At 52.7% G+C, this 21,261-nt stretch overlaps 1 protein-coding gene across 1 annotated transcript; it reads left to right on the top strand.

Annotated features, from left to right (window-relative positions):
* Positions 1 to 5,625: 5,625 nt before the first annotated feature.
* UNC119B (unc-119 lipid binding chaperone B) lies at positions 5,626 to 19,676 on the top strand. The gene is made up of 5 exons (XM_056821637.1): positions 5,626 to 5,969; positions 10,022 to 10,135; positions 11,274 to 11,385; positions 11,498 to 11,670; positions 16,032 to 19,676. Exons 1-5 carry the CDS (start codon positions 5,678 to 5,680, stop codon positions 16,142 to 16,144), a joined length of 804 nt encoding a protein of 267 aa, XP_056677615.1. The 5' UTR covers positions 5,626 to 5,677; the 3' UTR covers positions 16,145 to 19,676.
* The last annotated feature ends 1,585 nt before the right edge of the window (positions 19,677 to 21,261 follow it).

The raw sequence follows: 21,261 nt of genomic DNA, 5'->3' as shown, positions 1-21,261 counted from the left end.
TTCTTACTCTCTTTTCTCCTTAACTGACTGACCTTTTTTTTTTTTGGTTTTGTTTTTAAACCTCTTTTGAGCCTTGAAAGCCGAGCTCTCTCGTTCAGGTCTGGGCCAGGGGCTATCCCTTCCTGCATGCCCCTAATGAACCCTATTCCCCTGCAATAAAAGAGGCCTGGTTGATGTCAAGAATAGTTGAGTGGTGGTGCCTTGATGGCCTAAGTAACACTGCTGCCGCCATCTTCAGCTTTCCTTTGCCAAGATCCGGGGGCTCCGGAGGGAAAACTTCAAAGTGTGAAAAACATCCCTATGCTTTGGTGAAAATCCAATGAAGTATTCCGCTGTGTGCCCCCCCCCCCCCAGAAGGCTGGCTGAAGGGGAGACAAGTTCTGCCTGGGAAAGGTCAGGATGGGAAAAACAGAAACATGTCTCCATCCTCCTATGGAAGGATGTGATCGAGGATCAAGAGAACCCAAGAACACTGCTGAGAAGCCTTAGCTCCAGGCCTCATTAAAGGGGAGTAATTTATCATCCCTTGTCAGCTCAGGCCCACCGTCTCCCCAGGTGGACTCTCGGACGGCCAGACTCTCCTTCCCAACGGGCAGGCCACAATGGCCCTTCCCTCCACTGTGACTCGACTGCCTTTGGCAAGTCTTCCCATTGCCCTTTAGCCAGGTTTAGTGGCCAGGCTGGATTGGAGCTAGAAGCATGGCTGGGATGGATTTTATACGTTGTGTTAGGACAAGCAATTCTGGTCCTTCCCCCTGGCTGGGAAGACCCCAGGGAATGGGATTCAGAGGGCAGGGATGGAGGGGGGGAGCTGCCTCGGGGTCTGGAGGGGGTGGGCGGTGTGGACAGGCCGGTGTGGCCTGAAGGAGGCTGTTAGGGGAGCCTGGGGTCCCTCCTTCCTGCTCCCTTTCCCCTGATGTGCTTGTGATCTGGGGAATGAAAAGAGATTTGACCCTGGATTCATTTTTCCCTGCTTGGGCCTTGGGCCTAGGGGTTTTGTCACTCTTTTCTTCCGGGAGGTTGTCCTGGAGCCAGCCAGGGTGAACTCTGGCTTTGCTTCATCCCCCCTTGGCCTGGCCTGGCTAGGAAACGGGATGGAGGCTTGGTGGAGCTGGCCCTATCTGTTCTGGGCATCTCAGCGCCCCCGGAAGCATCGGGCCTCAGCAGCCCTTGTCGTTCCCCTGGCCGCCCGGGCCTTTGCAGCCACTACTTGGGCATTGACAACAAGCAGCGCAGTCGGATAGGACGGAGGGCGGCAAACCCTGGGTGGCTGGCTGGGAACAGTCGGGCGGGGTAAGGGCTCTTTTCCTTCTGAGTTGTTTCATCTCTCCTTCCTTTCTTCTTTCCTTTCCCTGCCCCCAAATCAGGATGTTTTTCACTGTCCATTGCTTTGTGTTTTAATAAACAATTTGCAGTGATACTTTGTGTTGGGATTGAATCTGGGCTTGGCCAGGGGTGCAGGGGGAGCCTCCAGGGCTGACCTGGCTGCTTTAGGTTGGCAAACGGGGCCCCGGTTTTAGAGGAGTCTGGGTGTTTGTGTCGGGCGGGCTGGGGGTCTTCGGTAGCCGTCTCTCTCTTTAAAATTGTTCTTTCCAGGAGGTTTGGTTGAGGGAATATTCTGTAATACTCTGCCTGGCCGTTTTAACCAGCAGCGTGTTCGAGGAAAATAAACAGAATTATATTGTCACCGGTGTCCATCTTTGCTTGCTAAGGTCTGTGCCAGGGGTCCCCAAACTTCGGCCCCCTGAGGCCATGTATCCAGCCCCCAGGGCACTTCCGGAAGGGGCACCTCTTTCATTGGTCAGTGAGAGGAGCACAGGATGTAGCATCGCTCACATACAGCACTACTTCCGGTGATGTAATCCTTTGTGTGGTGCCTTGTACCGAGAGTAACTGAAGGAGAACGAGGCGCCCCACAAAGGGTTACATGGAAGACGTGGTCAGCATGGTGAGCGGCGATCTGGGGGAGGGGATTCCGCACTGTGTACACTGCTGCCCGGAACAGTGGTGTGACAGGCCCATCCCAGACAGCAGTACACAGATTTGTTCCTAGTTTCTTTTAATAGTCTGGCCCCCCAACAGTCAGAGGAGCAGTGGACTGGCCCCCTGTGTACCAAGTCTGGGGACCCCTGGTCTACGCAGTGCCCTGATGCGGCAGGGCCTGCAAGTGTCGCCCCATTTTACAGTTGCGGGGCTCACGTCTCAGGAGTCGGCGCTCATCGTCGGGTCTTTCCTGAAGTTCAGGGCTCTTCGTGGGCCACACTGGCGGCATCCCCAGTGAGCTTCAGGTGTGCAAGGCCATGCTGTGGGACAGAAAAGTCCAGGGTTTGAGGGGGAAGATCTGAGCTGGTTGACTAGGCCAGTCATTTATCTTTGTGGCCCTGGTGCTGGGCATGGAGTCAACATCTGCTGAGGTTTTTCAGTTTTAAATGAGCCTTCCTGGGCCAGTTTTCTGTCAGTAGAATCAAAAGGGATTCAGAGGGCCGTGTGGGCAGCTCAGTGGATGGAGAGCCAGGCCTAGAGAGGGAGGTCCTGGGTTCGGATCCGGCCTCAGACACGTCCCAGCTGGGTGACCCTGGACAAGTCACTTAACCTGTGTTGCCCAGCCTTTACTGCTCTTCTGCCTTGGAGCCATTAATGAGGCAGTATTAATTCTAAGATGGAAGGGGTGGGGGATTCAAGGGTGACCCTTCCACTCAGTTCCTGGGAACTCTGCCTGCAGGCCCTGTGGAGCCTGTCCAGCCAGCACGCTCTGTCCTGCTCTGGGGGCTTTATCCGGGCTCTTCATCTGGGCCCGCAGCGCTCAGGGTATTTTTAGAGGCTCCCGGTGCCCGGCTCGGCCCCCAGGCCGGTGGAGAAGAGGAAGAGGAGGGCGCCCAGGGATCAGATGGGCCTGAAACCAGAGCTGCCTGTTCTGGGCTTTGGGGCCGGCGCCTGGCCGGGGCTGGGCGGCCTCAAGGCGGTGCAGATAGGATCTCGCTGCGAAGGAAGCCTGCTTATCTCGAGGCTGGCACCGCTCAAAGACTCTCGCCTCCCCCTCGGCCTAAATGGCTGTCGTGGGCTGGCCGGCCCTTGGCCCGAGGCCCGTGTGAAGCCTCACACTCCTGTCTGCAAAGTGAAGGGGTTGGTCCTGTGGACTCTGATGCCCAGGACTGGCCCAGAGCTCCAACAGATCGGCAGGCAGGCGGAGGAGAAGCCTTTGGCCAAAAGCCCGGAGGGAGGAAGGGTGCGAAGCGGAATCTGAACCCGGCTCCTCTTCCTCAGGAGCCCCGACCGGAAGGGGTAGGAGGCACGGAGTTGGCCGTGTTCCTGGGCGGCTGACCTCACCTCTAGTTCCGTGCCAGCCCGAGGTCATGAGAACCGGCCTTGAGGAGCGGCGGGCCCTCGGGTTTATTTTTGGCTTTTTGTGACGTGGCTTAAAGAGTTTCACAAGTGGCCGTCTCCGGGCGGCGCTCTCCCCGCGCCCCGGCTCGACCCCCGCCCCTCCCTTCTCTGGTCGTCCAGCTAGCAAGTGTCTGCAGCCAGATCCTCCCGATTCTTGTCACCGAGCCCCGGTTGCTCGAGTTCACCCTGCCTGTCCCCTCTGCTTTCCACCGCTCCCTCCCTCGGTAGACCCGCTGCTCCTCGAGGGCAGGGATTGTGCCGCGCTTTTGTGTCCCCAGCGCGGAGGGAGGCGCTTAATACTGGTCACCCGACCGCTCGGACCCGGCTCTGGCCGAGGCCCAAGGCAATAGGGCTCCTTAGGTGCTCCCGCCGGGTGCCGGGGTCAAAAGCTCCAACCCGCCTCGCCCCACGGGAAGATCCTCGGGCGCCTCGGACCCAGCCCGGGCGGGGGATGAAGTTTGGCTCGGTGAGATGCTCGTCCGGTCCCTCATCACATTCGTCGAGGAGCGCCTTCAGCCCTCCTGAGCGCTGGGCACTGGGGAAGGGCTGCGGATGCCCACGAAGGGGCTGAACTCTCCAGGGGCTCCCACAGAGAGGGTGGTGGAGGGGCGCTGTAGTCCAGGATGCATGTGTGCCAGGCCCCGGGGAAGGGCTGCGGATACTGCGGGGAGGACCGGCAGATTCCCAGACCTGCTCGAGGGAAGGGAAGCCCCGCCCCCAGCACCTCCCCCTCAGGTGAGCCCCGCCCCATGCCCTGCAGAGTAGCTGTAGCCCCGGGAATCAAAAAGGGAAATCGGGCGGGAGGGGGAGGGGAGGTTTTCTACAATTTAGCCCCTAGCGGGCACGAGGCGGGATGACCCCTCCGAGCTCTGAATCCCCTCTGGTGTGCTGGGCACCGCCTGTCCTCGATCAGGCTGCCTCACCGGGCACGTAACCCCATAACGGATAGGGGAGGGAAGTACAAAAGGCCAGATCGCCGGCTCTCCTTAAACTCAATGCTGAATCATGGCACCCTCCATTCATCACTAGAAGGGATCTTCGAGGCCACCTAGTCCAGTCAGTTCCATTTTACAGAAGAAAAAACTGAGGCCGAGGGGCTAAACTACTTGTTCAGGGTCACATAACATCTGCAGTGAGCAGCAGAGCCCGTATTGGAACCCAAGAACCGACCCCCCAAAAAGCCGCCCATTTTGTGGTTGAGGAAGCGAAGGCTCGGAAATTCCAGCGGCGGTTCGTAGTGAAAGGAGACCTGGATTTGGATCCCTCCTCTCCTCTCCCTGTGTGACCTTAGGTAAGTCCTGTAACCTCAGTCGGACCATTTGTAACATCAATAAGGTAAGCCGTGAGGCTGAGCTCCGAGTGACAGAGCAGGATGACGGCAAGAGAAGAGAATACGCTCACCCTGTCTGCCTCAGTTTCCTCATTTGTAAAAATGAACCCAAGAAGGAAATGGCCAAGGATCTCTGCCAAGAAAACCCCAAATGGGGGCACGAATCAAACACAACTGAACAACAAAATATTACCTGCTTGCTGTGTGTCAGGGGCTGTACTGGGCACCTCCCCTCTTAGAATCGATACTGTGTATTGGCTCCAGGGCGGAAGAGTGGTCAGGGCCAGACAATGGGAGTTAAGTGACTTGCCCAGGGTCACCCAGTTGGGATTTGAACCCAGGACCTCCCATCTCTAGGTCCGGTTCTCTCCACTGAGCCATCTGGCTGCCCCTAACCAAGCCTTTAAAGTTTGCAAAGCACTAGCTGTTACTGAGGCTGTTATCTCATTTTACAGAAGGAGAAAATAAGACTGGGAAGTAATTCGCACACGGTCGGTCAGACGGCTGAGACGGAGAGTGTCTGGGCCCCAGGGGCTCTGCGCCACCTGCACCCCCACAGAGCTGCATTTTGGGGGCGGGGGGAGGGGGCCTGGGGAGTGGGGAGGGCTCTAAATCCAGGGCTTCACCGGCTAGCCAGTCTATCGCCGTTTGGAGCGAGGCCCGAAGCCTTGCCAGGGGCAGGAGGGGGCGGGGTATAGTGATGAAGCTCAAGGTCAAACCGTGGCTTTGGCCTTGGCCCCGGCCCTCCCACTGGGGACCCGGGGGGTACGTCGGGGCAAGCCGAGAGGCTCTCCCTAGACCCTCGGGCCCCGCCCCATGAACTGGTCCCTCCCTCATCGGGTCCCGCCCCTAACGCCCGCCCCCTCTAGGCACCGCCCCCTCTAGCACCGCCCCCTGGCGCTCTCCATAGTTACGGCGCTGTGGGGGCGGCGGCGGCGGGGCGGCCATCTTGGCGGCGGAGCGATGAGCGGTTCGAACCCGAAGACGGCGGCGGCGGCAGCTGCGGCGGGGTCGGGGCCCGGGGGCCTGGGGACAACCAAGGACGAGAAGAAGAAGCCAGGCGGCGGCGTCCTGAACCGGCTCAAGGCCCGGCGCCAGCCGCCGTCCGCCGCCCATCACCATCCCGCGGACGGCGGCGGCAGCGGCTCCAGGAGGCCCGAGGCCAGGCGGGTCCCGCCGGTCACGGAGCAGGAGCTGCTGGCGCTGGATACCATCCGGCCAGAGCACGTCCTGCGCCTCAGCCGCGTCACCGAGAGTGAGTGCCGCGGCCGCTCGGACACCGCCCCCCCCCACCAGCCCGGCCCCAGCGGCCACCCCTCCCCCTCCCTCTCCTACCCGACCGGACCCGTGCAGGCGGCCCCTTCCCCCCTCCTGCAAACCCTCCTTCCTTCTTTCTCCACACCCTCTTACTTCTTCCCCTCCCCCTTTCTACGAGGAGCTCTCCCTCTCCTCTCTTCTCCTCCTTCCCTTCCCCCATCCTCCTTTCCCCTCTTCCTTTCTTTTCTCTCCCCCTCCTCTTTTCCTCTTTCCCCTCCCCTTTCTCTCCACCTCTCTCCCTTGGTCTGGGCTTTTAAACTTTATGGAAGAGCAGCTAAGTGATCTAGGAGATAGAGCCAGGCCTGGAGATCCTGGAGGTCCTGGGTTCAAATTTGGACTCACACTTGATGGCTGTGTGATCATGGGCAAGTCTGCCTAGCCCTTAAGCTCTTTTGCCTTGGAGCCAATACTCAGGCGAAAGTTATGGATTTTTAAAGTCATTAGGCTTGGATATTATTCATAACCTTGACACTTTTTTGCAGTGTGACCACAGGGGATCACATAACTTCTCTTTGGCAGTTTCCTCTTCTGCAGAATGAGAACAATAAGAGTGTTGATTGAGGATCTGAGGAGACAGCTGTGTAAAACCCTTTGCAGATGTGAAGGTGCTTCCTTGATATTATCTATTCCTCCCCTCCTTTCCCTTCACCTCTGGCTCAGGCTGGGTTGCCGCCCCCTTCACCTCATCCTCTTGGCCTTTGTCCACCAGGCTTCTGGGCCTCCTTTCCTCCCACCCCATCTCAGGTATGGAAATTGTGGGATCTTAAGGCCTAAAGATCATTTAGTCTTTCCCCCTCTTTTGGAAAATAGAAGAGAAGAGACGGGAATAATACTAGCTGTTAGTTAGATTGTGCTTTAAGGTTTGCAAAACACTTTGCAAAGATTCTCTCATTTGTTCCTCAATTCTACAGAAGAGAAAAATGAGGCAGAGATGAAGTGACTTGTCCAGGGTCACACACACCTGAGGTCTAATTTGATCTCAGGCCTCTGTAACCTGGTCTCTCGTGCCCTTTCCACTGACTTGCCCCATAGTTATGGTTCTTGTTTTCCTTGATTCTGCCACCAGACCCCCACTGCCATGATATTGTTGGCTTGCTCCCTTTCCTCTCCCCACATGGAGCCATTTGCCAAGCCCTGTTGATCCTACCCTAGAGTCAGTCAGTCTTCCTTTCTACTCCCCACTGTAAGCAGCCCACTTCCAAGTTATAGTAACTACCGCTCGCTCCATGTGGTGCTCCCACTTTTGTCACTCTCCCAGGATCATAGTTTCTAGCTGGAAGGTACCTTCAAGGTCATCTGGTTCCACCCCCTCATTTTACAGAGGAAGAAACCAAGGAACAAGCAGGGAAGCAACACTCCCCTCCCCAAGGCCACACAGTAGCAGAACCAATATCTGACCCTGGGCCTGTGGAATGCCAGCTTGAGAAGAAGCTGAGCCCCGAGGTGCAGCCCTGCTGCTATTGTTGAACAGGTCCATTCATTGAGTCCCTGCTGGGGGGCCAAGAGTTACCTTTGGTTTGTCAACCTGTACCTTCTTTTAAAAATTCTTTTAGTAAAACCAAGCACTTATTAAGCCTTTCCTCTGTACAAAGCACTGTGTTAGAGCACTGAAGACCAAAAGAGAAGACAGACCCTGCTCAGAAGGCTTGACATTTTAATCAGAAAAATTGTATAAATGTTAACTTTCAAACCCATGTTACCTTCTATTTCAGAATCAATACTAAGTATCAGCTCTAAAGCAGAAGAGTAGAGTGATGAGGGTTGGGCAGTTGGGGCTAGGTGGCTTGCCTACACAGCTAGGGAGTGTCTAGGACCAGATCTGCACTCCAGGCCTGGTGTACTGAATGAGCCACCTAGCACCCCAAGGAGCATTATCGTAAAGACCCTCAGTTTAGGCCTTACCCCTTTAGGAATTCGAAAACCTAGTTATTATTTCTTTTTTCAACAACCAGGCTCCTGGATTCTGTCCAGTGCTGTCTTGTACTTTTCCTGGCCTTGAAAATGGAGTCAAGGCCTCTTGATGGCTGTCCTGTCTGTTAACTGGATTCCCCAAGTGCCCCGGCTGGTTGCCCAAGAATCTAGGTTTGCTGGGCTAAGTCCAAAGGATGGGTGGTTGTCTTGGAGACTTGTAGAGATAGCCTTGGCATCGCCTGGCTCCTTAGCCTGGCAAGGGAGGCTGGAAAGGTGGTCCCAGTCCTATGACAAAGCTAGGATGATTGTAGGGGCTTTTAAAAAAGCCTTTTTCAGACACTATTTGGACCAGGGACTCTTTTGCGTATAGCGAAACTGTGGGCATATTAATTATAGTTTCCCTTTTTAGCTTCCTTTATAACTAGGTAAAATGATTTCCTTTGCTATTCTTGTCCATTTTCCACTGGGGCTTGGAGCCATACAGATTATAGCAAAAAGTGACAGTAGGGGGCAGCTGGGTGGCTCAATGGATTGAGAGCCAGACCCAGAGATGGGGGGGGGGGCTCCTAGGTTTAAATCTGGCTTCATACACTTCCTAGATGTGTGACCCTGGGCAAGTCACTTAACCCCCAATCTTAGCCCTTACCACTCTTCTGCCTTGGAACCAATATTGATTCTAAGGTGGAAGGTGAGGGATTAAAAAAAAGTGATAATCTAGTTAAACCCCTTTCATCTTGCAGATAAGGAAGGAGAGGTTTTTCTGGAGGTACCAGAGCTCCTGGGTTCTCTGGCCTCTAGTTTTTCTTCCTCTTTGCACAGGATGGAAGAAGAGGGATGCATCTCCTGCTTACTGTGAAGTAGCACATTGGATGGGCCTTGGGGTGGCTGAGTTGGGTGCTAATCCCTGGAGACCTCAGACTTGTCAGACTCGGGCTCAGGGTCAGATGAGAGCATTGTACAGCACTGTTGAATGTGAGCTTGTTCTTAGCATCATGGCAAGACCACTCTTGGACATTGATTACCTGCTGTGCGAGGCTGCACTGGGCTCTGGGGGGGCACAAGGAGATTCACTGAGCAGAGACCACATAACAGGCAGGAAATGTTGATATAACCAGTGGAGGAAGTGCCAGGACAATTTGCACAAGTAACTAGCACGGGCTGTGTTGGAGGAGCTCCTTGTGGATAGGGAAGATTTTGCCCTGGATCATTTTTTCTCGACTCCTCTTGTTTTTGAGCCATTCTTTAAGAATGCCTTCACTTCTTTTTAACCCCTTTACCTTTTATATTAGTATCAGTTCTAAAACAGAAGAACAGCAAGGCCTAGGCAGTTGGGGTTAAGTGACATGTTCAGGAGCACACAGCTAGGCAATGTCTGAGGTCAGATTTGAACCCAGGTCCTACTGACTTTAGGCCTGGGACTCAATCCATTGTGCTACCTAGCTGCCCCCCAAATCCCATTACTTTTGAAAGACTCCTACCTTAAAAAGAATGAAAAGAAGTTCTTTGTTGAGTAAGTATTGGATTAATCTAGAAAATCAATGCTGACCTACTTTTATATGTTGCATGGCTTGAAAAAAAAATGCCACCGATCCAGTCAAGGCATTCCAATTGCGAGTTCCTAATGGAGAAAAGATTTTGTGAGAAGGCAGTATTCCTATGATGTCCTTGCAAAGAACACTTTTCTTCTATCTCTTTTTGATAGGAAGGTTTATTCTAGGCTTTCTAATCCTTGGTCCTCAGATTCTGTCGGGACCACTTTATTTTTGACAACATTTGACATAAGCCTTTGAGGTGACATCAGAGCTTTAGGAGGTCTAGTGATGCCAGGGCTCCACGTCTGTCATCCAGACCCAGGTTTGAATTGCTGCTCAGCTGTTGAGGTCCCTGTGTGACCTTGGGCAAGTCATTGACCTTCAACTCAGGATTTGTTTCCTCTTCTGTGAAATGAGGGGGTTGGATTCTGTGGTCTCTAACCCTATGAAAATCCCACTCTGGAGCCTATAAATACTATCAGTAGGATATTTGGAGGGGCTGGGGAGGGGGACGATCTAGGAGCCTGGAAATTCTTCTCCTTTTCAGATTATCTTTGCAAACCCGAGGACAACATCTACAGTATTGATTTTACCCGCTTCAAAATTCGTGATCTGGAAACGGGGACGGTGCTATTTGAGATTGCCAAACCTTCTGCTTCAGGTAGGCTGCCCCGTCACTGTGGGAGGCAGGTGCTTCTCTTGGGCCAAGTTGGGCTGTAGAGCCATGGAGATCAGTGGAGTCTGCTGTCCTGGCCTTCTGCTCAGTTCCGCACCATTTGAGGGCATCTGGTGTCTTCTGCTAAGGCAACCAGTGGTCCACATTGGGGGGACCCTGAACCTAGGCTGGACTGAGGGAGCATCGGGGCACCAGGCGCCCTCCCCTCCCCTGCCCTCCCCCAGGGTCACTTGGTGGTCACGCCTCTCCTTTAAGTGCCTTTCTGGCAAAGCTACTGCAGTCATTCAGGATCAGGTCTTTCTCTTCCCTTGCCTTTCCCTCCTTGTTGTCTTCCCTGTCAGATCTTTTCAGGGTTTGCTCTTTCCCTCCAGATATGCAAGTTTAGGTTCCAGCTCTCCAGCATCCCAGTGCAGATCAGAAGCCTGGGGAAGCTCCTGGAATCCTCTCAGGGTCCCCTTGATTCTTCAGGATTGGCCTAGAATGGGAACTCTTTGGGCTTAAGGACTTAGCCTGGGTATCCTTTGGAACATTTAGCAGGAGGTTCAGTGCCCCCTGCCAATTGCGCCACCACCTCCTTTCCATTATTGTTTCTAACCCTTTGAACTTGGCACTTGCGCATTTGGGTTGGTCCTTGCTGGGGCCCTGTGAGGTTGGGTCATGCTTTACCCCGAGGTGGATGTGATTGCCCCTTTAGAGGGTCAGCTTGGGCCTGGAGAACCTTTCCCTGGAAGTCCAGTGCCTCCATGCCCCATTTCCTGGGCTTCCTGCTGTCCATCGGTGCCTGCCTGCTGTGGGCTTTCTACAGCCAGTGGTGAGATGACTATCGGGGTTCTCAGAGGAGATGATGCCACAGTCCTACTCCATCAGGGGGACTTCGGTTGTCTCCCACTTTTTCTTCTACCTGGACCTCCGGTTGGCCAGGGATAGGCCACCAGTGCAGTGCCTCGTACGAGAGAGAAGAACAAAGTCAAGCCAATCAGTTCCCCTGAGAGTCGAACCCATGACCCTGGCTACAGCCATGTTGTCACCCACTGAGCTCAGTTGGTGAGGGCTGAGAGTCATTTCCCTCCAGCTACCAATAAGCCTCACGCTTTGCCTCTTTTCTGTCTTTGTGTTCCTGCAGACCAAGAAGAGGAGGAGGAGGAGGAAGGTGGAGAGGTAGACACCAGTGCTGGGCGTTTTGTTCGCTATCAGTTCACGCCAGCCTTTCTCCGGCTCCGAACAGTTGGGGCTACGTAAGTAGCGGGTCCCAAGCGGAGGGTGCTGGGCCCGGTGCTCCCTGCTGTTGTAAGAGGCCCTGCGCAAAGAGAGGGGGCCAGGAGGCACTTAGAGAGCTCTTTCTTTCAGGGTCGAGTTCACGGTGGGAGACAAGCCGGTGTCCAACTTCCGAATGATTGAGCGGCACTATTTTCGGGAGCGTTTGCTGAAAAACTTTGACTTTGATTTTGGCTTCTGCATCCCTAGTAGCAGGAACACCTGTGAACATATCTACGAGTTCCCTCAGCTCTCCGAGGATGTCAGTATGTATTTCCTTCCTTCCTTCCTTCCTATAAGTCCAAATCCTTCATTGTACATGTGGAGATCGAGAGCCCAGACTGAAGTCACTTGCTGGATGACCTTGTGGCCCGTGGTGTGCCAGTACCATGCATGAGGTTCTTGGCAAGGATACTCGAGTAGTTTGCCATTTCCTCCTCAGTGGATTAAGACGAACAGGTTCACGCAGCTGGGAAGTACCTGGGGCCAGATCTGAACTTGGGTCTTGAGTCCAGGTCCAGCGCCCTGACCACTGAGCCAGCAGACTGCCTCTGCCTTACACTTAGTAGGTGCTTAATGAATGTTGACTGGATTAGACTGAATGGCCTAGGACGCCAGAGCTGGGCCCTCGTCCTAAAGGCCTTCCTTCCTTCCCCATTGGGTCTGTCGTTTATGTCATTGGGGAGGATTAGGGCGTAACCCTCAAGGTTCCCTTGGCCGTGCCTGTGTTGGGGGCGGAATGAGAGGGGAGGGAAGCTGTATTGCTGTCTGACACTGTTCACCAGCAGTTCTGACAGGCTCTTCCCTGGACTGTGTGCTGCTCTCTGGCTCCCCTGGGGTCCCTGGGCTCCCCTCTTCCCGCATTCCCCATTCCCTGCTTTGTTCTTGGGGTCCTGTTGATCCTCCTCTCCACTCTCAGAACTCTAGGCTTAGAGGAGGCCCGTGGGCTCTGAGAACTTTGCCTGGCCCTTATTGCTGGTGAGGGTGTGGCCCAAAGAACAAACGGCTTCCAGGCCGCTGAAGAAATGAAGACTTGATCCATCTGGAGATGAGGAGCGGGGGTGGGGGTAGGGGGGGGCGCTTGGGGCAAGCAGCCACAGGCTAGCTCTCAGGGTGTGCAGAAATGGTCTGGGCACCAGGAAAGTGACCCAAGTTCAGACAATACAGGCTCTGCCCTTGTGGAGCATCTAGTCTAGTCAGGGGACAAAACTGACAGATAATTGTAAGACCCAGTAATATCTGAGCATGTCGGAGACGAGCTTTAGGTGGTTCATGAGGGAAGACTTCTAGGAGGAGGTGGCTTATGAGTCTTTTAAAGAATGACTGGGGAGTTCATCAGGCAAAGAAGAGGAGAAGGGAGGAGAGTTCAGGCAGAGGCAGGACATGAGCCCAGTGCATAGTGGAGAACGTACATGGGGAGAGCTTGGATTGGGTTGGAGAGGCAGGAGGGCCCAGGTCATGGAGAGCTGACCCATGGCTCTACTCAGGAGGAAGCTGCAGAAGCCAGAGGCCTGCCTGGCCTAAGCTTCCGAGGTATGCTACAGGGCCTGACGAGGGTCTTTCTTTTGTTTTAGTTGTTTCTCAGGTATATATAGAAACAATCTTTGACAATTGTTTTCTGACAGAATCTCTATAAAATAGAGGTTATATGGGGGCTTTCATGCAGTGCATGTTTCCCTGTTGCTCATCTGGCTGGGGTCTTGAGCCCCCTGTTCTGATAGGCCAGAGCTGACCCAGATCCTTTATCCTGAATGACTGTAAAATCACAAATACTTAGTCCAATGTTAGACCCTGGTGTGGTCTCCCTCGAGAAGCTCAGCCCTCAAGCCAGCTTTATCCGACTTAGAATAGCAAGCGAGGCTGGACCCAGGCCCCTTTCGCCATTGTGATAGGCCATTCTTAGGCCCTCAGGAGTGAGTCTGAGCCAGGGCCTGCCCTCTGTGCGCTGAGCTGTGGCCTCCAGGAAGCTGGCATCTCTGGAGCTATGAGGATGGATGGTAAGATGGACTTCGCAAAGGATTTTGAGCCTTCTCTTGCTAGTGGTCTGGCGGTGAAAGAGGGCCAGGAGGTTGGCATTTTGGAGAACGAGTGCTGTAGTACTGAGCATGATTGGACAGTTCTTGTTCAAATTCTCCCATGTCAGGCTGGAAAGCGGGGTTGGATCTGGTTGTGAAGGGCCTTAGGTCCCAACAAAGCAGTATCTTAGAAGAATGGGAGCTACTGATTGCTCTCCAACAGGGAAGTGTCATGGCCACACCACTGCTGTGAAGTCCAGAGGGGACAGAGAGACTGGAGTTAAGAGGATCAGGTAGGAGGCTAGTGAAGTGCGAGCCTGCACCCCTGCATGTGCCAGGTGCACCCACTACCTGTGGCAGGAGCTAACATTTAGATCGAGCTTTAGGGGTGAGAAGCACTTTATGTGTGCTATCCCTTCTGATCTTCACATCCCCATATAGATATTATTGTTGTTATTTTTTTAAACCCTTACCCTCTGTCATAGAATCAATACAGTATATTGTTTCTAAGTCAGAAGAGTGGTACGGGCTAGGTAGCGGGGGTTAAGTGACTTGTCCAGGGTCACACAGCTGGGAAGAGTCTGTAGTCCGATTTGAACCCAGGACAGGACCTCCCATGTTTGGGCCTAGCTCTTAATCCATTGAGGCACCTAGCTGTACCACCTGCTGCCCCCCCCCCCCCCCCCCATATATTGCAGGGCAGCTCTTCCTTCTCCCCAAAGGTCTCCAGCTCTGGCCCTATATGTTTGCAGGAGGTTGACCAACCAGAGATGGTGTTGAACCTGAAGCATCAGGCCAGTGCCATCCCCAGACTAAATAGTAACCCAGATCCGCCGGTGCTTAGTGAGTCTCTCTCTGCAAGGCAGCTCTGTCTGCAGCGCTCCCTCACTACTCACCTTTGCCCTTGTAAATAAAGAGGAGGGGGCAGGTGCAGGGGGCCTTACAGGTGCTGAAGCAGATGGAGGAAGGGAGGGAGAGAGAAAATGAAGGATCCGGGATGATTCCTGCATTATGCAGCTGAGTTATTAGGAACATCATGGTGCCCTGAGGAAGGAAGGAGAGGGGGACTTTAGAGGGAAAGACAATTGAGCCTCGGTTCTCTTTTCTGTAAAATGGGGACAGCAGTACCTAGAATACCTCAAAAGGCAGTTGTGGGAATCAAGTGATAGAATCTGGGAGAGGCACTTTGCAGGCCTTGAAAGGTGATTACGTTTCAGCTTTGCTCACTAACAAAACTAAAGCGCGGAGTGTCCTGAGTGGGTAGAACTTCAATCGAATTGATCGCATCTTTCGAAAATAAGCCCAAACAGTAGCATTCATTGTGGCTCTCAAAAGATTGTGTAAACATTAACTCACTAGTCAGAGGAGATAACTGGTAAAATTCCCTTCTCCTCTGGCATGAGGAAAAGGCTTGTTAGGCTTTAAGCTGAACAAACAGCCCACTTCAGCCGAGGGCCTCTGCAGGAATAGGATGGCTTCCTCAGCCATGGCTGGAGAAGGCTTATGACCTTTGTCCTCCGTGACTTGCCCACCTTGGATTTGGCGCGTGTCCGATTAACCGTGCCAGGGGGTGGGGAGAGCTGAGGGTGGCATCTAGGGCCTTGCAAAGTTTGGCTGAGGATACCGTAAATGGCTGGGTGTTTGCTGGAGGAAATGGGAGGTCACTGAGCAGAGGTGCACCAAGCGGAGGGAGGCAGGATGACCTCTGACAAGAGCTCTGGGTAGGCAGACAGGTTGGGCTCAGATCCCATTCCTCCCTACTTCTGAACAGCTCTGGAAATTATATTCCTTCCCAGCATCCTTTCTTCTTGCCGTCCTTTAGATCTCAAAGTTGCTCTTGTGGAATAGCAGGTTAGGAAAAGGCTTTTTTTCAGCCAATTAAAGAAAAAAGTGTTATTTCTACTTGGTTTTAGTTTTTTCCAGCAGAGGTCTCTCCTAGATAACTACACTCGAGTGGGAGGCCTCTGAGTTTCCCTCTCTGAAAATTATATTCTTTTCTTTTTTTTTCAAATCCTTACTTTCTGTCCTGGTAGCAACTCTTAAGGCAGAAGAGGAAGCAAGGGCTAGGCAATTGGGGTTAAGTGATTTATCCAGGGTCACACAACTAGGAAGTGTCTGAAACTAGATTTGAACCCAGGACCTTCTGATTCCAGGCCTGGTGCTCTGTCCACTGAGTCACCTAGCTGCCCTGTAAATTATATTCCTATGCCACCTACCTAAACATAGGGTAATTACCATGTGGGGAGGCTTTGTAGACCGTTAAAGTGCTCTGTTACCGAGATTTCTTACCATTTTCTAGCTCCTTGAGGGTTTGTAGAAATGCTGCTTTGTTCATTGTGAAGGACACTGCGTGAGATCTTGTCATTAAATCTAAACATTTATTAAGCACCTATTATGTGCCAGGCATCGTTTCCAAGCTCTGGCAATACAAAAAGAGGCCAAAGACGATTCCCGGAAACCCGTCCACTGGCCTGGGCTTGCCCATCTTCCGCACTGGCCTGTCCCCCAGAAGCAGACTCACTGATGAACGCCAGCAGCGCTAGGAGTTTTATCTGTGTCGTGGCTGCTGGGCTGTCTCTTAGTTTTTCTTTGCCCTTCCTCTCGGTTCACAGTTCGCCTCATGGTGGAGCACCCTTACGAGACCCGCTCGGACAGCTTCTACTTTGTGGACAACAAGCTGATCATGCACAACAAAGCCGACTACGCCTACAACGGGGGGCAGTAGCTGCAGGAAGGCGGCGAGGGACCACACCGCCCCAACCACGTTCACCGCCGGCCTCAGCAGAGTGGGGGCCAGCAGCTTCCTCTCCATCCAAGGAGATGCTGAGCAGGGCTGCTCTTTCCTTCCCCGACATCCTTTCCTCCTTTCTTCTTGCTGTCCCTTAGATCTCAAAGGTACTCTTGTTGAATAACGGGTTAGGATATGGCCTCTTTCAGCCAGTTAAAGAAGAAAGCTTATTTCAACTTGGTTTTAGCTGTGTTTGTGCTTTTCAGCAGAGGTCTCTTAGAGAACTACACTCAAGTGGGAGTCCTCTGAGGGCTTCACAGACAAGTCAACAGCTGCATTTTGTTGAGCAGACTTCTGTCCTTGGGGCTGTGGAAGTCTTCAAGTTGGGCCTCTGCTTCTGGTCTTCCTCCTCTTTTGGATTTACTGCTTTGCCTGGCATGGTCTTTTCTGACTAAACTTGTCCCCATACCAGCCCAAAGGGCTCGGGGTGGGAGGAGCAGGAGGGCAGGGCAGGGCTTTGGCCTAGGGTGGCTGAGTCATGGGGCCATATCCTCGAGGACCCTGGCTTTCTGTTTGGTTCCCAGGACTCTCGGTCAGGTTTGGCGTCTTCTCCTGGAGTCAGACAGGTTTCAGCTTCCCTCCCAGAAGGGAAATTCGCAGACAGGACTCCTCTCTTCAAACTGGCAGTGCCTTCCTGTCCTCATTTTGGGGGAGCTTTAAGTCCATGGCCAATTTGGCTTCCGCCGCCTTATGTGCTCATTTCATCTCATTAGATAGAATGTATTGATTTTAGTTGTGGGGGTAATTGTTTACTCTGGGAGCAGCCTGTTGCTACTCAGACTTTCCCCCACTGTATTATTTTTTAAAATTCTGACCTTCTCAAAGATTTTATACTCTGACAATGGTGTTTCCACTTTATCTGATCTGAGGCTAGACTTAAAATAGTATTAATCCAGGTTTCTGGAATCCATCGTGGTCATCAAGTGAGCTATAGTTGTAAACCAGCACCATCTTAGAAGAAAGAAGTGGCATCTGTACTGTAGAGAGTGTGGCGGGGGGGGGGGGGGTGGGGGATGGAGGAAGGAGCGTGGACACTCACTCCAGGGCCAGGTGGAGTGACCTCCGAATTGAGGAAACTTCGCAGCTTGATTTTTCACTACAGTTTTCAGAATCTTGCCTGGCTGTCAGACCAAAGTAAATGTTGTGGCCCTTGTAGCTAGTGGACGAGAGTGTGTGAGGTGTAGGGGGAAGATGAGAAAGGTTGGCTTGGCCTCTCCGAGAGATGGCCCCACCGGGCCTTGCTCATCTTACTAGGTACCCCTGCTTCAGACTTGGCTTTATTGATTGGTTCCTCCCTTTGATTGTTCGGGTACTTTTATGGTGCTCAACCAAAACATGGATTTTTAACAAACAGCTTGTCATTGCTGTGGTCACCATTAGCATTAGCCTAAAGCTGTCTGGTGGAAGTCCCCAGAGGGGTTGTCATGAAAGCCCTGAAAGAACCACTGACACTGGGGGAAACCATGCCCCTTGATAGGGAGGAGAAGACATTCCTAAATAGGCAGGGCTGCCATTTTGCTTGGGTGTCCCTGCCTCTATTTGCCCGAGACCCTCTGGTCATGATGTAGTTGCTGGCATGGCTCCCAAAACCTGGGCAAAGGGAATGGGTCAAGACTTGTATCTCGGGGCTGCCTGTGCCCGTGCCCTGTGCCTTGGCTGCATCCCCACCCCAAAGGCTGGTTGAGCTAGAGAGCTGAGTGAGTGAAGGGGTCATCTCCCTGCTGGGGAGACAGTCGGTCCTGAGATGAGAGCTGAGCAGAAATCCTGGTGCCTTACCTGTGGCTTTGCCCCGGTGCTGCTGGGGAAGCATTCTCGTGGTTTCTTCTTTTTTTCACGGGCAGGTGTTAACCTCTGCCTTATGACCTTTGGTTTTCCTTTTAGCCATGCTGATGGGCAGCAGATTCTGACTGGTCTCTTCTTCCCCCAGCAGAGTGCCCACCTGGGTGTTCTTTGGGAGCTATGCACATCACCACTTGGACCCCCATCTCTCAGCCATATAGTGTGTTCCTGGGGCTCTGCACGCCATCAAACTTTCCTGGATGCATGGATCAGAAGGGACTAGGTTGTTTTAGAAGTGACTTTCCCTCTCATTGTGTAGTGTTCTCACGCTTAGTGTTCTCTTTCCCCAGGAACAGGAGGCCAGAGAGGCCAGGCTTGTGTTTGAGGCTGTGGCTCTGCTTTGGCTGGTGCTCTAACATGTCCCCCACACACCTGTCTTGGACTCACTAGAGACTTGGGAACCCGAGAAAAGTGAAATGAGAAGTCGTGTCCCCAAGAAGCCAGTGCTGCTGGTGTCCACTTTCGAGCTTGTGTCCCTGGGGAGTCGAGAAATGCCAGAACTGTGAGGGACAGCTTAGAATCAGAACCTGTAGCTACGGTGAGACAAAATGAGGACACCACAGTCCCCGATTAAGTAGTAAAACCAGACAGGAAGGGACCAGAGGCCAACGTCCTAAGGTTTCAAGACTAGCACTTGGCCTTTGGGTGGTAGGACCTGTAAGGGGAGGGAGGCCCATGCCCTGCCCTGCCCTGCCAGGGTTCATTCCTAAGACGTGATCATTCCAGGAGACATTCTGGGACCACTTGATAGAAGGTGGATTCTGTTCTCTGTGTCCTTCTTTGGCCTTTCCCTTGTGTCCACTTGTATTTCACCATAGAGCATCACAGCAGCCAGTCCTTCCCTACAGATCCCTTCTCCAAAGAAGATCCTCATTTGGTTAAGTGAAGCACCCCAAAGGGTAAGTAGAGAACAAATGGAGATAGATTTGGGCCACCCCTTCCCTCCCAGCTTGAAGCTAGTGCCTCCCGAGAGACATGGCCTCTCTGCCTTGTTAGCAGATGACAGACGGGACTGCCCAAGCAACCCCAGCTGGATCTTCAGAAAGAGGAGGGGAGCCGTCTATAGGGGTTTACTGTAGGGCATTAAAACTTAGAGTTTCACTTGCTGAAGAACACATGCAAGAGATGTTACTTTTTGATATTGTAGCTGTGACCAGCTCCCCAGAGAGGCTCCCTCTTCGGGGGTCTGCTGGCCCAGAGATCGGGGCAGAGTGCTCAGATGAAAGGTCCAGCATGGGCCCTTGCGCTGGGCACCAGTATTCCCAAATGCAGAAATTACCTCCCGGGAGTTTGAGCCCAGTGAGCTGAGGCCCTCCATTGCTGCCATCTCTCTCCGTGTTACTCATTTCTTTTGTACAAGAAGGATCTGGTGGTTGGTGGATTCTCCCTCTTGTTTTACAAAGGATCATGTAAATTCATTGAAGTTGTAAAATTCTATTTTTTCCATGTAAATCTATTTTCACAGAATGTAAGAAGCATCAGTGACCTGGTCTATACCTCTCCCTCTCTTTCCTACTCTCTCCACCTTTCTTCCAGTGTAATGTCTCTGTCCAAAGTGAACTAGGTGACTTATTTGTATAAAATGTTATTTTGTCACGATCGATAGGAATAAAAGGACATTTTCACATTATGTTTCATGCCTGTTTTTCCTTTTCTTCTGTGACTTCTTTATTAAGAGAACTGAATAATCTCCCCCCTCCCCCTTTTTAAGCCTTGCCTTCTGTCTTAATATCAGCTCTAAGACAGAAGAGTGGCGAGGAAGAAGCATTTGGAGGTAGGTGACTTGCCCAGAGTCACACAGCTAGGAAGTGTCCAAGGCCAGATTTGAACCTATGACCTCCCATCTCTGGGCTCGAGCCACCCAGCTGCCTTGGGTCGGAATGATCTTTTCACTAGTGACGATTTAACCGTACAGAAGTAAGTAGCTTTATTATAAGATACTTTTCCATGGCATTATTTGTGTTCATGTTTCCGGAAAGAAGCTTTTGGAGTCCTACAGATGAACAATTTGATTCTGTCTAACATAGCTCTTACTTACTTAGTCAAGGTGGGTGATCCACCCCCCTGCTGCCATCTTTTGAAGTCTTCTACCATTTGATAAGAAGACTGAGGTTCCATGTAACATCTGTATGACTGTGGGCAAGTAACTTCCCTGAGCTTTTATCCCTGCCACGGGCAGGCCCCATTTGCATCGGACTCATTTCTTGTACCCTACCTCTGGGAGAACACTGACCACTGCCCCACGCGTCAGGCGGGAGTACTTGGAGACCTGCCATATGGAGGTCAGCTCAAGGAACAACAGGGAGAGAAGACTTGGGGGAGGGGAGCATGGCGGCTATTCTGCCCACGCCAGCAGGGCAGACCTAGGAGTAGTGTGTGCAGACGTCCAGGTGGCAAGTTTTGGTTCAGTGTGAGGAACAAACAGTCCTGCTGGAGATCTGGATAGGTCATAGAAGCCATCTTGTTTAGGCCCCGTTTGGATTTGAGGACAGCCAAGATGGCTTCCATTTTTAAGATTCTGTGGAATTAATAACCACCACCAGGGTTGTGGTGACTTGAGAAAGTACCTTGTCCTGGGCTGATGGCATCGGAGCTCTGATCTAGGGGCTCTCCTGGCGCTCTATCGCTACCTCAGCACCCTTACCCAGGTTCCAATATCGGTCTTTCCTTTGATTTAAAAGCCCTGGGTTCTGGGAGCCTCTCCAAAGTCAAATACGTTGGAAACCATCAGTTATGACACCCAGCTGTCCTTCGGGAAACATGTTGGCAAGCTGCCCTCTAGACTTGCCACCCTCGGCCTAGCCGCAGCAAGGCTCGTATCGTATGTATGTCTTACACTCGGGTGCCACGGCCTCACCCAGTCCGCCCTCAGTTCCGCAGTTATTCCCCTCCTTATTCCATATACTCACTGGAGGGAAAACAAATTTGAAGCATATGTTGACATGACGGAATTTTGGGGAGTTGTAAAGAACCTCAGAATCTTGATCCGTCTTCGATGAGGCGTCACCTTTATTTGAAACACTCCGGGTGGGGGGAACCTACGACTTTGGGGGACTCGCCATTCCATGGGGCAGCTCGGACAATGCAGAGGTTGTCTAGGCTAGGTGTAAATTTGCCTCACCCATTGCCCTGTGTTCTACCCCCTTTGGTCACTAAGACTTGCACGGGGGGTTCAAAGACAAATACAGTCTCTGCCCTCAAAGAGTTTGATGATA

Source organism: Monodelphis domestica, chromosome 3, assembly GCF_027887165.1.
Source record: "Monodelphis domestica isolate mMonDom1 chromosome 3, mMonDom1.pri, whole genome shotgun sequence".
Lineage (NCBI taxonomy): Eukaryota > Metazoa > Chordata > Mammalia > Didelphimorphia > Didelphidae > Monodelphis > Monodelphis domestica.
This window is presented reverse-complemented; position numbering and strand designations above follow the sequence as displayed.